This window comes from Pseudorca crassidens, chromosome 3 (genome assembly GCF_039906515.1).
Source record: "Pseudorca crassidens isolate mPseCra1 chromosome 3, mPseCra1.hap1, whole genome shotgun sequence".
Classification (NCBI taxonomy): domain Eukaryota; kingdom Metazoa; phylum Chordata; class Mammalia; order Artiodactyla; family Delphinidae; genus Pseudorca; species Pseudorca crassidens.
The window spans coordinates 43,599,766-43,615,855 of record NC_090298.1 but is presented as its reverse complement, the minus strand read 5'-3'; the positions used below and the strand labels follow the sequence as shown (position 1 = coordinate 43,615,855).

General features: G+C 40.5%; 1 protein-coding gene across 1 annotated transcript in view; it reads left to right on the top strand.

Annotated features, from left to right (window-relative positions):
• ANKRD55 (ankyrin repeat domain 55) overlaps positions 1 to 16,090 on the top strand; it is a 101,304-nt gene that overhangs the window by 31,084 nt on the left and 54,130 nt on the right. The window contains exons 4-5 of the mRNA XM_067730073.1: positions 6,361 to 6,491; positions 10,213 to 10,322. Of these exons, the coding sequence (XP_067586174.1) occupies positions 6,361 to 6,491; positions 10,213 to 10,322 (241 nt within the window). The remainder of the gene's footprint in view (positions 1 to 6,360; positions 6,492 to 10,212; positions 10,323 to 16,090) is intronic.

Sequence of the window (16,090 nt, the reverse complement as noted above, 5' to 3'; positions counted from 1 at the left end):
TACAACTAAAACTCCTGGACATGGTATATAGCATAAACATAAGAACACTCTGGAAGGTGGAGAGGCAATGACAGACTAGCTAGTACCATGGGACCCAAGGAATGACATAGTGGTGAGTTTCCTGGGCTTCCTTTTTGCCTCATACTTCCCAGACTTGGAGCTGAAGAAGCTGACAACATAGGAATGCCAGTGGACAGAGGTCAAAAAAGCCCCCAACAGAAGCCTGCTCTCTAGCCAAAGAGCAAGAAAGGGACTGCATAGCAAGACAGAAAACTTTTAGACAATAATGAGTCTACTCCATCAAACACTACCACCAAAAAAACCAAAAAACTATGACCCCAACCCCACTCATTCCAGCAAAGACCAAGTGTGGATCCTGGGCCTCCACCTTCACATGGTAATGAAGTCTCCATATCCCCACTGCTGAGGCAGTGTCAGAGGAATCCTTCTTGAGAATTAGGACTCTCACTACCACACAGTAATGAAGAGTCTTCTCCCTTAGATGTCAATGAAGACTAAGTAGGGGACTTAGACTTCTAATCCCACCTGGCAATAATGAAGTGGCACCTGCCCCCCTTCACTTACCCTTTGGAGCAGTATCAGAGAAAACCAGCTAAAATGGAGGATTTAAGTAAGATTTAGACAACTTATAATGCAATACCCCAAATATCCAAGTTTCGGTAGAAAATCACTTGACATACCAAGTATCAGTAAGACCTCAAACTGAATGGAAAAAGACAATAGATGCCAACACTGAGATGACAGATGTTAGAATTATCTGGCAAAGATCTTCAAGTAGCCATGAAAAAATGCTTCAATGAGCAATTACAAATATGCTCAAAACAAATGAAAAAATAGAAAGGCTCAGCAAAGAAATACAGATATAAAGAAGAACCAAATGGAAAATTTTAAAACTGAAAAATACAATAATTACAATTAAAAACTCTATGGCTAAGCTCAGTAGCAGAATGAGGAAGCAGAGGAAAGGATCAATTAACTCGAAAATAGAACAATAGAAATGAAACAAATCTGAACAACTGAAAGAAAACAGACTGAATGAAGATGAAGACAAAGAAGAACAAGGAGAAGAAAAAGGGGGAGGAGGAGAAGAGGAAGAAGTGGCAGCCTCAAGGACCTATGGAACTATAACAAAGGATTTAGCATCGGTTTCCCTATCCTAGTATTTCTAGGAAGTCATTAATGATTTTTAACCAGTTGACCTGTCCCAAGAGGAGCTTGGGATTCCCTTATCATGACAATAAAATGTTTTGTAAAGTGTGTGGGCGCTCCCTAATTTATCCATGGTAGTTTTTTGTTCGTTCGTTTTTTAAAGCAGAATTATCTGTACATCTGCCTTGGGGTTAGAAGTTGGGAATGAGAAGAGTCAAAGGTTAAACACCACTTGTGTGATAAATACAAGAGTCAGACTGATTGCATTCAATCCTGGCTTGTACTAACTGATTATGAATGGAAACAAAGATACAACATATCAAAATTTGTGGCACATATCTAAAGCGATGCTAAGAGGGAAATTTATGGCACTAAATACATTCATTAGAAAAGAGGAAAAGTATTGGTCAATAATCTAAGTTCTCACCTCAAGAACCTAGAAAAAGTAGAGTAAAATAAACCCAAAGCAAACAGAAGGAAAGAAGTAATAAAGAGAAGAATAGAAATCAATGAAATTGAAAACAGAAAATAGAGAATACCAATGAAACAAGAAACTAATTCTTTGAAAAGATCAATAAAATTGACAAACCTCTAGCAATAATGACAAAAAGAAAATGTAAAAAGACACAAATTATCACTATCAGGAATGACCCTGCAGATAATAAGAAAATACAACAAGCCACTCTGCACACATAATTTGAGTATTTAGATGAAATGGATCAATTCCTCAAAAAAGATAAACTACCACAGTTCATCCAATAGGAAACATTATTTGAATAGTCCTATAACTATTAAGGAACTTAAATTCATAATTTTAAAATTCCCAGAAACAGACATCATCAGGCCTAGATGATTCCACTGGAAACTTCTACAAACTTTTAAATTAAATTCATATCAACTCTGCATAATCTCTTCCAGAAAAGATACGAGGAGGAAACTTTTCCTGGTTATGATTATGAAGCTAGTATTACTCTGATATCAAAATGTGACAAAGATGATACAAAAACTGAACCTACAGACCAATACTCCACATGAATACGGATACAGACATCCTTAGCAAATATCAGCAAATAGAATTCAGTAATATATAAAACTAATTATATACCATGACCAAGTGTGATTTGTTCTAGGAACGTAAGTCTATTTCAGTACTTGAAACTCAATCTGTGTAATCCATCATATTAACCAGCTACAGAAGAAAAATCACATGATCTTATCAGTGGATGCAGAAAAAGCATTTGACAAAACTTAGCACACATTCATGATTAAAAACTCTCAGAAAATAGGGATAGAGGGGAACTTCCTCAATTTGATAAAGCGTATCTACAAAAAAACTCTAGAGCTAACATTTTACTTACTGGTGAAAGACTGAATGCTTTGCCCCTAAGATGGGCAACAAAGCATAAAGGCCCTCTCTCCCTCATATTCAGCGTAGTACTTAGCCAGTGCAAAAAGGCAAGAAAAGGAAATAAAAAATGAAAAGCATACATATTGAAAAAGAAAAAGAAAACGGTTCGTTTTTTGCACAGCTTAATTGTCTACATAGAATATCCTAAGGAACCTACCAAAAACTCCTGCAACTAGTGAGTTGAGCAAGGTCACAGGACACAAGATCAATACACAAAAACAAATTTATTTCTATATATTAGAAATGAACACATAGACACCAAAATTAAAACCACAATACCAAGTAAAATCACTCGATAAAGAATATTTAGGTGTGAATAAAACAAAATACATGCAAGACTTCTATACTGTAAACTATAAAATGCTGATGAAAGAAATCAAAGATCTAAATAAATGGAGAGACATACCATGTTCACGGATTAGAATATTCAATATAGTAAACATGCAGTGCTCCCCAAATTCTTATACAGGTTTAATGCAATTTCTATCAGACTCCAGCAAGATTTTTTTTTTTTGTGGATATAGACAAGATTATCTAAAATTTATATAGAAAGCAAAGAAACTAAGATAGTTAAAACAATTTTGAAAAAGAAGAATAAAGTGGGGGCTTCCCTGGTGGCGCAGTGGTTGAGAGTCTGCCTGCTGATGCAGGGGACACAGGTTCGTGCCCCGGTCCGGGAAGATCCCACATGCCGCGGAGCGGCTAGGCCCGTGAGCCATGGCCGCTAAACCTGCGCGTCCGGAGCCTGTGCTCAGCAACGGGAGAGGCCACAACAGTGAGAGGCCCGCGTACCAAAAAAAAAAAAAAAAAAAAGAATAAAGTGGGAGAGAATCAGTCTACCCAATTTCAAGGCTTACTATATAGCTACAGAAATCAAGACTATGTAGTATGGGCTGACGGATAGACACATAGATCGGTGGGAAAGAACAGAGAACTCAGACTCACACAAATATGCTCAACTGATATTTGACAAAGGTGCAAATGTAATTTAGTGGAAGAAAGCCTCTTCAACAAATGGTGCTGGAGCAATTCAACACCCGTAAGCAAAATATAAATAAATAAAGAGGAAGGGAGGGAAGGAGGGAGGGAGGGAAGAAGGAAGGAAGGAAGGAAAGGAAGGAAGGAAGGAAAGAAGGGAGGGAGGGAGAGAGGGAGGGAGGAAGGAAGGGGGAGGGAGGGAGGGAAATAAGGGAAAAGAGGGAGAGGGAAAGAGAGAAGAGAAGAAAGAGAAGGGGAGAGAGAGAAAAAAATTTTGCCACTATTTAAGACAGAGCACTTCATTGATGCTTTTACCCAGTACAGACGCCTGGAAGAATATTAGAAGGGAGAAATTTGGAGAGAAACTGGTTTGCTGGCTGCAATCTTTCAATAAGAACAGTAGTCCTGGAATTTATCCATTCTCAGGGATCACTGAGGTCATAGTTTGCAGTTCACCTGGAGAAGAATTATAACCTCTACATGAATCTCCAATCAAAAGACATCTAAACAAGTCTCAGCTGGGAAAGGGATATGTTTTACATTGGTTTCTTCATCTGAAGGAGTGTGAAACACCTACCTGGATTCTGCCTCAGCAGTATGGCTTGTTCCAACAGCCCTGCGAAGTTAATCGGAATGTGTAATTTCATCTCTGTTTTTACTCAGGAAGAAAACACACAAAAACCAAATGTGGCCTATACTGACTCCAAAAACAGAAAAGTATTTCAGTAAAAGTGGCCACTTTTAGCAAGGATTTGTACAACCCAAGGCTAGGCTACCATCACTGCCCTATATCACTTACCACCTCCAATAAATGTGTGCTGCACCTGTCTGCCTGGCTGGCATTGCTTTCCAAAGGTACTTCCAGATTCTGCATTGTTCAAACCAAGTCAGGATAAACCTGCCTGTTATGTCCCAAATTATGGTGATTCCCAAGGTAGTAGTAAGCAAATTTTATGATCTGCACAAAATGTTTTAATCAACCAATTACAGCAAAATTACAGAAGATTTAATAGGGTGTGAAAAATACATAGTTTATATAAATGTAGCAACAATCATCATCTCTCTTCAGCTCAACAGCTGAGTTTGTGTTGAGGGTAGTTCATCTGCAAAGAGCATAATAAATGAACAGGAAAATAAAGTCTACTCATAAATTTTACAAATCAAACATTTTTTTCATAACATGTTATATTTATTTTATTTTTTTAACATCTTTATTGGAGTATAATTGCTTTACAATGGTGTGTTACTTTCTGCTGTATAACAAAGTGAATCAGCTATACATATGCATATATCCCCATATCCCCTCCCTCTTCCGTCTCCCTCCCACCCTCCCTATTCCACCCCTCTAGGTGGTCACAAAGCACCGAGCTGATCTCCCTGTGCTATGCGGCTGCTTCCCACTAGCTATCTGTTTTACATTTGGTAGTGTATATATGTCCATGCCACTGTCTCACTTTGTCCCAGCTTACCCTTCCCCCTCCCCGTGTCCTCAAGTCCATTCTCTATGTCTGTGTCTTTATTCCTGTCCTGCCCCTAGGTTCATCAGACCCTTTTTTTTTTAGATTCCATATATATGTGTTAGCATATGGTATTTGTTTTTCTCTTTCTGACTTACTTCACTCTGTATGACAGACTCTAGGTCCATCCACCTCACTACAAATAACTCAATTTCATTTCTTTTCATGGCTGAGTAATATTCCATTGTATATATGTGCCACATCTTCTTTATCCATTCAACTGTCGATGGACACTTAGGTTGCTTCCATGACCTGGCTGTTGTAAATAGAGCTGCAATGAAGATTGTGGTACATGACTCTTTTTGAATTTTGGTTTTCTCAGGGTATATGCCCAGTAGTGGGATTGCTGGGTCATATGGTAGTTTTATTTGTGGTTTTTTAAGAACCTCCATGCTGTTCTCCATAGTGGCTGTATCAATTTACATTCCCACCAACAGTGCAAAAGGGTTCCCTTTTCTCCACACCCTCTCCAGCAGTTATTGTTTGTAAATTTTTTGATGATGGCCATTCTGACTGGTATGAGGTGATACCTCATTGTAGTTTTGATTTGCATTTCTCTAATGATTAGTGATGTTGAGCATCTTTTCATGTGTTTGTTGGCAGTCTGTATCTCTTCTTTGGAGAAATGTCTATTTAGGTCTTCTGCCCAATTTTGGATTGGGTTGTTTGTTTTTTTGATACTGAGCTGCATGAACTGCTTGTGTATTTTGGAGATAAATCTTTTGTCAGTTGCTTTGTTTGCAAATATTTTCTCCCATTCTGAGGGTTGTCTTTTCATCTTGTTTATGGTTTCCTTTGCTGTGCAAAAGCTTTTAAGTTTCATTAGGTTCCATTTGTTTATTTTTGTGTTTATTTCCATTACTCTAGGAGTTGGGTCAAAAAGGATCTTGCTGTGATTTATGTCAAAGAGTGTTCTTCCTGTGTTTTCCTCTAAGAGTTTGATAGTGCCTGGCCTTACATTTAGGTCTTTAATCCATTTTGAGTTTATTTTTGTGTATGGTGTTAGGAAGTGTTCTAATTTCATTCTTTTACATGTAGCTGTCCAGTTTTCCCAGCACCACTTATTGAAGAGGCTGTCTTTTCTCCATTGTATATTCTTGCCTCTTTTATCAAAGATAAGGTGACCATATGTGCGTGGGTTTATCTCTGGACTTTCTATCCTGTTCCATTGATCTATGTTTCTGTTTTTGTGCCAGTACCATGCTGTCTTGATTACTGTAGCTTTGTAGTATAGTCTGAAGTCACAAGTCAAACATTCTTAAAAGCTGTTGAAATGTCTCGTTCTAGGATGTACACCCTTAATGCACGCGGTTTCTGGACGTCAAGTGGACACAGTGAAGCTGCTGTTGAAGATGGGAGCCAATATTAACATGCAGGACGCTTATGGCCGCACAAGTCTATGCCTGGCAACCTATCTGGTACCAACTGTGTCTGTGGTGGCTGTCAAGGAGTGGGGTGGACTAAATGTGTTGTTATGGGGCCCCACTTGCAGAAGAGTGTTCTTAGATTTGTGCAGCTGGCCAACAGAAATAGAACTTAAAAGTTTTGCTTTAATAATGTCCAACATTTATATAATGACTTAGAGTTGGTTTCATGGATTGAAGTCATTTTGGATCTTCCTAACAATCCTCTAAGTTAGAGGTGATATTGCCATGAGAGAAATATTCTTTTCCATCTTAATTGCATCAGAATTTCCCTTGGGGCATTTCTCAGCACAGTTGGTACTCCTTCTACGAATGCCCTCTGTTAATACCCTCAGTGGGTGGTAACAATTGAAGCTGCAGTTAACCTCTTTGGGGTAGGATTAGTTGAGTGGAAGCTGAAGGATGAGCAAAGTAGAGAACAATGAGAACTGGGAAGAGTGGTGGGTAGGGAGTAGGGGAGAAATACCAGTCTCTTAAGGACAACACCAAGCATAGGATTCAACCCACAATCAGTGCCTAACTTAAAAATTACATAGAGCCAGTCCTCAACACGAGATTTCAGTCTGGCATTTCCCAATATTAGCACAAGCTTGGTAAAGCCTTACTGAAAATCTTCAAACCTCTCTCCTCTCAAATCTTCCCTGTAATCCTTTCGGGAGACTCCAGGGCTATCTTGAGTCCAAGTCAAACAAGTCCTCCTTGTTGCCCCACGAAGGTCATCATTCTCCCTCCTCTCCAACGTGGCTCCTGCAAATCTTCATCATAACCACTGTTGCTGCCGATGCAGCTTCTTGCATTTGCTGTTGCTGCCCATTGACAGTGGTGGATTCACCCACGGTGTCCTGAAGCTGCCCTGGACAAGTAGAACACTTCCCTTCCCCAAACACTACACCTTCCTGCTTGCAATAAAGCATTGCCCAGTCCTCACAGAGATTTTCTTTAGACACTACTCTTTCATTTCTTATTTGCATGCCCTCTTTCTCTAGGACTCACACATGAAACTGGGAAGAATTTTTCGAAGTGTTGGGGTGCTTATTTCAAATGTGGGTTCCTGGATTACACCCTAGACCTCCTGAGTCAGACACTCTGGGAGCAGGACAGGGGTTATGGGTGGAGAGAGAAGTGCCTGCATGTTAAACAAATCTCCCCAACAATTTTTATGCCCATTCAAGTTTGAAACACACTGATCTGTGAGTACTAGGTGAAGTCCAGTGTCTCAGACAGACTTATGATGGCCTTTCCTAGTCCTCCTCCCTTCTGGCACATGCCCTAATAACTGCTCTTGCTGTAGGGATTTTTGGTGTCTGAGATGAGGATCAGGGGATGGAGGAAGGGAATAGAGATGGTTTCTAAATTTAACTGCCAATAGCATACAGAATAGAGTGAAACCAAGCAACACTTCTTTCAAAATTCTAAAATTCAAAATTTCAAATTTCTTGGGCTAGGTAGCACTTAAGGGACTGGGAAGAAGTTCTCCTCTAGATCACAGTGAACAGTGAGCCTAGCGAGGTGCCACCGTTGCATACAACTCTTTCTAGGAGCGCATTCTAAGGAGCTGCATAGGGAAGTACGCCGGCATGACAGCATGGGCATTACCCTCTTACTGTTGACCCCACCTCTGTCTGGCAGCCCAAAGCAGGGCCCCTCACTGGCTCTCCTGAGGATCCCTGGGAAGGTGAGAGTAGGTGGTATCTTAGTGATTACACAGTGAAGCCCACCACTCCCTCTGGCAATGTTTGTATTCAAGTATTAAAGAGGAACTAGGCAAAGGGAGCACTCAGAAACTGTCTCAGTCACAGCTTCAAGCTCAGTATACAAATAAACTTACCATAGATGTGTGATCCTAGGCAAATTTCTTCACCTCCTTATGCCTCTTCCTCATTTGTAAAATGTAGTAAAAATAATACCCTAAGTTTATTACTGTTGAAGGAGAACCACATGCAGAATCACTCAGAACATAGTAGGTCCAAAACATATTTGTTGGTTCTGAATAGTGACCATGGGTTTCAGATGAAGTCAATGGTTTTCTGATTTCTTTTCTGAAGAAAAGAAAGAAAACCACATACACCCATAGTTCCAGGAAATGTTGCAAAATGATAAAAATGTTTCAAACCCTTCCACATCAGAAGATTTGTTTTTCAAAAACTAAAACTTTGGCCACTCAAAAATTTGGCAACTCTGAAATTTGTCCAGCATGCCTTTCTTTTGGGTCTCCTGGCCATATTTTTCCCTTTTAATCAGAAAACTTGATGACGGGCATTAGGAACTAAAACCAGATTTAATACATTAGTAAACTATGAAAATTATTTGCTTCTACTTAAGACAGATATTATTGGTCAGTTCTACAAAGCCACATTCAATTTTAGAACCTATGAATTTTAATGTGCTTTTGTAGAAAGATTTTTTTTGCAGACTTTTCAGAACCAAAAGGCCTTTTCTGATGATTATCTTTTTTTCTCCTCCATGCATTTAGTAACATTTTTATTGCTTCCAGTACTGCATGGGAAAATCTTCAGTAATCTTTCTCTTGTTACTGGGTAATCTTGAGGCTTAACTATACAAGAATGGAAAAAGGCAGGAAAAAATAGAGCTTTATTATGTTATTCTTCATAATAATAACTTCAGTTACTCATAAGTTATTATTATACTCATATACTTCATATAAGTATACTTATATACTTCATTTACTTATAAGTTTACTTTTAATTAGGTGAGTAACCCAAATGATTCTGGATGAATGTAGGAGGTATTCTCCTTGGCATGTGAGCCAAACTCAGTTATCAGCAGGGTTGGGTCAGTTACTTAAAGAATTAACAAACAGAAAGGGAGGACTAGCCTGCAGTTATATTTTCCCTTTGAAACAGGAGAGACAGTGGAGAAATGACCCAGCTGTAAGTGCTAACCAAGGAAGGACAAGCATCAGATGTGGCAATATCAGGTCTCAATCTGGTGAATTAGTAGACAACAGGGAGTTCAAAGGAAGTTTCTTGGGGAATTCATAGGGGGATAAAACACAACAGTGGGGAGCCCTTAGAGGGTGCTGGTGATAGCCCCATATTCAGCAGCAGAAAGATCAGTCAACAGGGTGGCAGGGTCCCAGCCATTGGAGTAGGGCTTAGTTTAGAATTCCAGGCATCAGGAAGGGGACTGACTAGAATAAGCAAGATATTATCTTTGTGGTTACTAGAAAAAGAACTTGGAAAAGAGGACGAAGGACCATTTATCAGATATAGATGAATTGAGGCATCGAGTGGAGGCTGTGACTCAAGAATGACATAGGAGCCCAGTTTTGGACAATGACATCCAGGTCAGACCGTTGACGAGCATGATTTGGAGCTAAGCCCATAGAATTAGGGTCTAGAGCTGATTAATCACCCCCATCACATTGCCACATTTGGCTCTAGGAACTGGGTATAAAAGTGGAATGCCAGCAAGTGGCCCTAGAAATGGGGAGGCAGACGCAGAAGAGTCTAGGAATCAGTCTGCATCTTACAGGGTAAAGGTCTCAGAAGACTCAGGAATCCACACCTCAAGACCTTCAGCCCTCTGTTGTCTAAATGGGAGTTATGGTCCTTAACCAACCACTTCAGGTCCAGTAGAACATGTTTTTAGCCAAACCAAAGAAGAAAGGGAAAGAAAACTGGAGAAAGTTTGTTGGACTCTGTTACTATGTTATGCGAGATTGTGTTATATAACGATGCTTTTGCTTTTCCAGGGTTGGCTGGAAGGCTGTGTGAGTCTACTAAGAAATGGTGCCAAGCACAATATCCCTGATAAAAATGGCCGTCTGCCACTGCACGCTGCCACCGCTGAGCCCGATGTGAGGTACGTAGCCAGGTTCACACGACGCTCAAGTTGGGAGGCACCCAACTTGGATTAGAAGGTCACCTAATCCAATCCATGTGGCAAATAAAAACAAAATCCATCCATTTTTTTGGTATTTGCAGCAGACAGGACCCCATCTCAGTGAATCAAAATATCCTGGAACAATCTCAACTCTAGTCTCAATCCCAATTTTATTTCGATAAAACCCTTTTCTCCTAGTCTCTGATTTAAGAAGAAGTGCTGTTTGTCATCATCTGAATTTCTTATATTCATTCATTCAATTAATCAGTCAGTTATTAACTCAATGACTATTTATTGAGTGCTTATTATGGGCCAACCACCGCTCTAGGCCCTAGAGTTCCCCAGTGGGCAAGCCAGTGTCTCTGACCTCACAGAGCTTACTTTCTAGTGCAGGAGTTAAGTGGCACACTAGTAAACAAATAAATAGGATAATTTCAAATAGTAACGAGTGTTGTGATGGAAACCAAACAGGGTAAGGGAAGGTTAATGTATGAACCCAGAGTCATGCCAATATTTATGGGCTGGAAGGAGGCAAAGACCCAGCAAAGGAGACTGAGACAGGGGGACCAGTGGGTGAGAAGGCAAACCAGAAGTGTGAGCTGCTGGAGACCATGCAAAGAAAGCCCTCAAGTAGTTGGATGATTGAGGTCACCTTTTTGTAAGACGATTGAGCAACAAAGGAAAAAGCTTTGCCCAGACCAAGTGTAGCTACCCCAGGCCTCTGTATCCAAGTGGCCTGGGTCCCCAGTCTTTCGAAAGCCCCTCCTGGCAGCTTGATGACAGCACACTTCCCACTGTGGAATCAGCAAGGTTCCGTTCCAGGCACTTCCTGAACCTCTGCTGACAGAGCAGGCCTCTGACAGGAACTTCACACTCCCCAGAGCTAGGCTGCAGGCCAGCAGCACGGTGGGTGCATTCTGCTGCCTCCTTCAGACCCTGTGTTCAGAAGTAAACTGAAGCCATGCGGGGGTTGAGGAGACCAAGGCCCCTTCCAGGTTGAGAGGTAATAGGATTTCTTCATTTCAGTCTGTTTACACTAAAGTTAAAGGACTTGGGAAATTCCAGGACTATTCCCAACCAAGCCTTGCCTCTTATTATCATTGGATCATATCCAGGAATAATAGAAAACTAGGATTTACTCAAAGCCCAACAAAACAAGGAAGTTTAGAGAAGAAACAGCAATCCCAGAGCTAACAATCAGTAGACATCATAAAAAGATGACTACCTTTTGATGAAAAAAGAGTGACTTTTCTAGACAACCCACAAAAATATTTAGTCACAAAATCATACTGTCTTCCCAAGAGTAATCTTTAGAAAATACATTTTAAACGTACCTTTTAAGACTCTTCTGCCCCAATTTACTCCACTTAGATGATTTTTACCTGCCTCACTCAGAGTAGTCATTTCAAAATCTACCTGATTCTGGAAAATGAACACCTGCTTTAGTTATGGTAATCATAGCTGTTGTAACAAATAAAACCCAAAGCTTCAGCGTTTTAACATAATAAAAGTTTAGTCCAATATATGTTTCCTGGATGGGGGCAGGGAGCCTCCCCTCCACAGGTAATTCAGGGATGCAAGCTTGTGGCTTCATCATCTCCTAGCATCACAGAATCCTTTTTGTTTGGCCTGCAGATAGGGTAAGAGGAGCTTAGATAAGCCTTACTTATTTCTTTAAAATCTCAGCCTGTGAATGACACAGTTCACTTCTGCTCACATTCCATTAATAAGGATGAGTCATTTGGCCATAAAGAGCGGTGGGGAATATAGTCCCTGACCAAGAATCCACCTTCTGGTGATGATTCCAATCCAAGAAAGGGGGACAAGAATTTTGGTGAAAACCTGGCTCTGCCGTTAAACCATTGCACCTGCAGGGTGAACTAAGCCTTGGCAGTCAGAATCGCACTCAGGATCAATTTGGTCAATAGATTTGGTTCATCATCTGAAATCACTACAATAATATATTAAAAACTAAGTGTACTTCCTCTTTTGTGGACTTATTAGACTATTTCTTATTATGCCCAGCAGTGCCCCTAGACTCTCTAGGATTTACATTACATCACTATAACTGAGATAGCACAGAGCTGTGGCTTCCCCTTCTCATGAAATTGTCCCAAATGACCCAGTCACCACCTTAGGAAGAGCTGAAGCCAGAAAAATAAACATCCTCTGTGTGCTGATGATATAGTTTTATTGTCCTAAATGGACAGTTAGCTGATTCTGGAAGATAAAATCTGCTTTTGTTATGGTAATGCTAGCTGCTGTAACTAGTAAAACCCAAAGGTTAAGATTAAATATTCCAAAACCAAAATTATCATACCTGTTAAATGTTCTCCGAAAATGAATTGGGTTAAACCTTAACAACTGTCGACTGAAAAAAAAAAAAAAAAGCACGACGTGAGAGTTGTGAGTTAAGTTTTATTTGGGGCAAAATGAGGACTTATAGCCCAGGAGAGAGCATTTCAGATAGCTCTGAGCAACTGCTGCAAAGAGGTAGGGGGGAAGGTCAGTATATATGTGATTTTAGTGAAGGGGGAGCACACAGTTTTGCAGAAGGTTGCTGCTGGTCACAAGGAGCAGACGTCACCATGAAAGATTTTAGTGCTTTTCTAGATATGAGGAGATGCAAGAATTGGGCTCATAAAATCTTCTCCTGAAAATATCTAACTATCTGAAGGCCCGTTCTGCCAGTTTTTCCCACAGCACAGAGTGCCTCATTCCTGATCTCCACCCTGAACTCCTTTCAGGGGGTGTTGAAGGTCAGCAGTCTCAGCAGCTTGTGATTTCACCCTTGTAGGGATAGATGGCAAGTGCCAACCTTTAGTTTGACACAAACCCATGTAGCAAATCAACTGGCTTTGTTACCTAGAGAACATTTCAAAACTAGCTTGATTGAAAGGATTCCTTATGGAATTACATTGCTTAAAATTAGATATTTTATCATTGTTTTACTGAGAAATTTTATGGCCATGGCAGAGTTTGATAACATCGGCATTAAATCCTTCAAGCCGAAACTAACCGCACCAGAGAAGTTGGACTTCAGTTGCCCATTTGTTTGTGTGTCTGCATGAACTCAGAATCGTTTTCTGAGAAAAAAAGTTCTTGGTCTGTCTTATGGGCACTTTCTAATCCTAAAATCATAACGCAGAAGGGAGTGACCTTCCATTAGGCCATGCATACCTGTTTGACTATTTAATTTTCCTAAGTGAATACAACTTTAGGCCAGCTTGTCTGACCATTAAAGCATATAGGTCTGTAGTTACAAAAAGGATGACGATGACAAACAGCACTCATTGTTTATCATGTTCTGAGCAAAGTTCTTAGTGCTTTCCACGTACTATCTCATCTAATCTTTACCACACCTCTGTGATAGGTAATATTTCTATCCCCATTTTATAGATGAGAAAACTAAGGCATCAAGAAGAAAACTAATTGCATAGTGCATGTGTGAAGATAAGTAACCTGCCCAGTGGGTCTGCTGTGCTCCTGGAGTCCACGGCTGTGGACTTGTTGAATTTACTTTAATAGCCACATTTTATCCTTAAGCCCTCAGTCTACACTGAGAGGCCTTATAAGAAACAGCCATACAAACTCCTTATTGTCTGATTGTCAGGAAATTTTTTTTTTGTTACAGTGTCCAAAAAAATCTTTTCTGAAAAACCACAAGAAAAATTTCTACTAAAGGAGGAATTCCTGTGCTTCTCCTGATAAATTATTTTTTATTTTTACTATGTGGACACTGTGACTTATGATCATGTTTCTCTCTTTGCATATTTAGAAAACTCAAAGCCCAATTTGTGTCTCACCTCTGGCATGCACATAGGACCATAATTATGTGTTCTTTATCCTGCCCTCATTTTCTCTTTGCCTAGTGTTTTCGCCTGTGATCTTGTTTTACTATATGTATCTGAAAACCACCTAAATTCCTGTTTTTGGATTGAGGTAAAGGGTGGCCAGGAGTGCCAGCTCAGGAGTCAGACTGACTAAGTATGAATCTGGCTCCGTATCTTACAGACCACATTATCTTGGGCAAGTTAACATGTCAAGGTTCAGCTAGCTTTCTTTTCTAGAAAGTAGGAATAATACAGTACTTACCTCATAGGTAAGTAGGCAAAAGTAAATGAGAAAATATGTGGAAAGCACTGAACACTGTCAATTGTCCATGTTCAGTAAGTGTTAGTGGTGATGATGAGGGTGATGATATCGATGAAGATGATGATGGAAGATAGAAATAAAGTACCGTAGATCAGCACTAAAGAATGAAACCCTGCTACGGCCACCCACCAGCTCTCACCCTGGCCTTCTTCATCTTAGCACACACAGGTCCACAAAAAATATATCTGCACACACAGGTGCATGCCCACACAGTCCTGCACCCACTGACATGAGCATACATTTACTGTGAAGGTCATCAGGGTATGAACAGCGCTCCCATTTGTATTAACCTTGGGACATTGTAGAGCATTGCAAGATTTTAGAACCCAATGAACATTAGACTGAACCATTCAGTGTACATGCATCTATATTTTTCCTCTAATCATAAGCATATGTACCAGCCACTTTGTGGCCTTGTACTCAGGTATTCATACTCCTTTTAAAATCCACTAACTCCTATATTTCCAAACAGCACACTCCTTCCACTCGGTGCTTGCTGGAGACTATTTAGAGTGAAGTCTCAAACTGAAGCTGCTTATAAACAAGCCAAGGGGACACTTCAGTTAGCCCTTTGCCTCCAGAGAAATTTTGGTTCTCTGATGGAAACAACTCACTAGCAAACCAACCAGTGGCAATATACAGCCTTAGCTAAGCTACATCTCTGTGGGAAATCTAAGCTGCTGCCGGGATGAAGGACCTATAATTAAGAACACGAAGGCAAGCTGGATGTACAAAAGCAAAGGAGCACAGGTTTCATCTCACGAGTCCCCTTCCTGCTTTGAATGCTCTGCTTCTCAGCAGGTCCGAGTTTTCTCCCTTTCAGCTCCCCATTGCTTTTCTTGCTTCCTTGGCTGGGACATTCAGAGGGCGTCCATGTGAAAGAGGGGGCATGATCATTAAGACAGAGCTCCAAAGAGCACGCAGTTGTGTTTGTACAACACTGCGCATGCTAGAGTTGCAAGGCGAGCAGCGATTTCCTCTGAAAGCAGCCACAGGGCTCTCTGAAAGTCTTTTTTATGGTCTCCATGGTTACCAGCAGATTTTTGTTTTTTTTCCTGCCAGAGTGCCAGCAGCTCTGCCTCTTTTCATTGCTCTTGACTACAGCCAGAGGGAGGAAGGAAATCATTTCTTTGGGGTCCTATTCTCTAGTTTCCAGGTGATGCATTCTAACCTGCAGTGGATGTTTCAGGCAGCTTCAGGGACAGGAGAGCAGATGACTGGCTTGGGGACCCTTTTTCCCAGCCATCCCTGGGCTGAGCCCCCTCCAGGACTGTGAGCCCAAGGGGCCAGCAAAACAGAGAAGCTCAAGGAGACAACCCTCCCCCCTTTCCTGGATACATCTAGCTGAGCTCTCTCTGGCCTACCAATCACCTAATGGCAATCACGGGACCCCAGAATATAAAGGGCAGGAGCCTTTTAAGAAATTAATCATTATATAGAATTTATTATAGTATGTAAAGTCCATGTTAAGTGCTTTATATGCTTTGACCCATTTAAAGTTACAACAAATCTTTAAGAAGTAGGGTTGTTATGTTTATTTTAAAGATAAGAAAATGTAGGCACTGAGAGTTTTATACCTTGTCCAAGGTCTG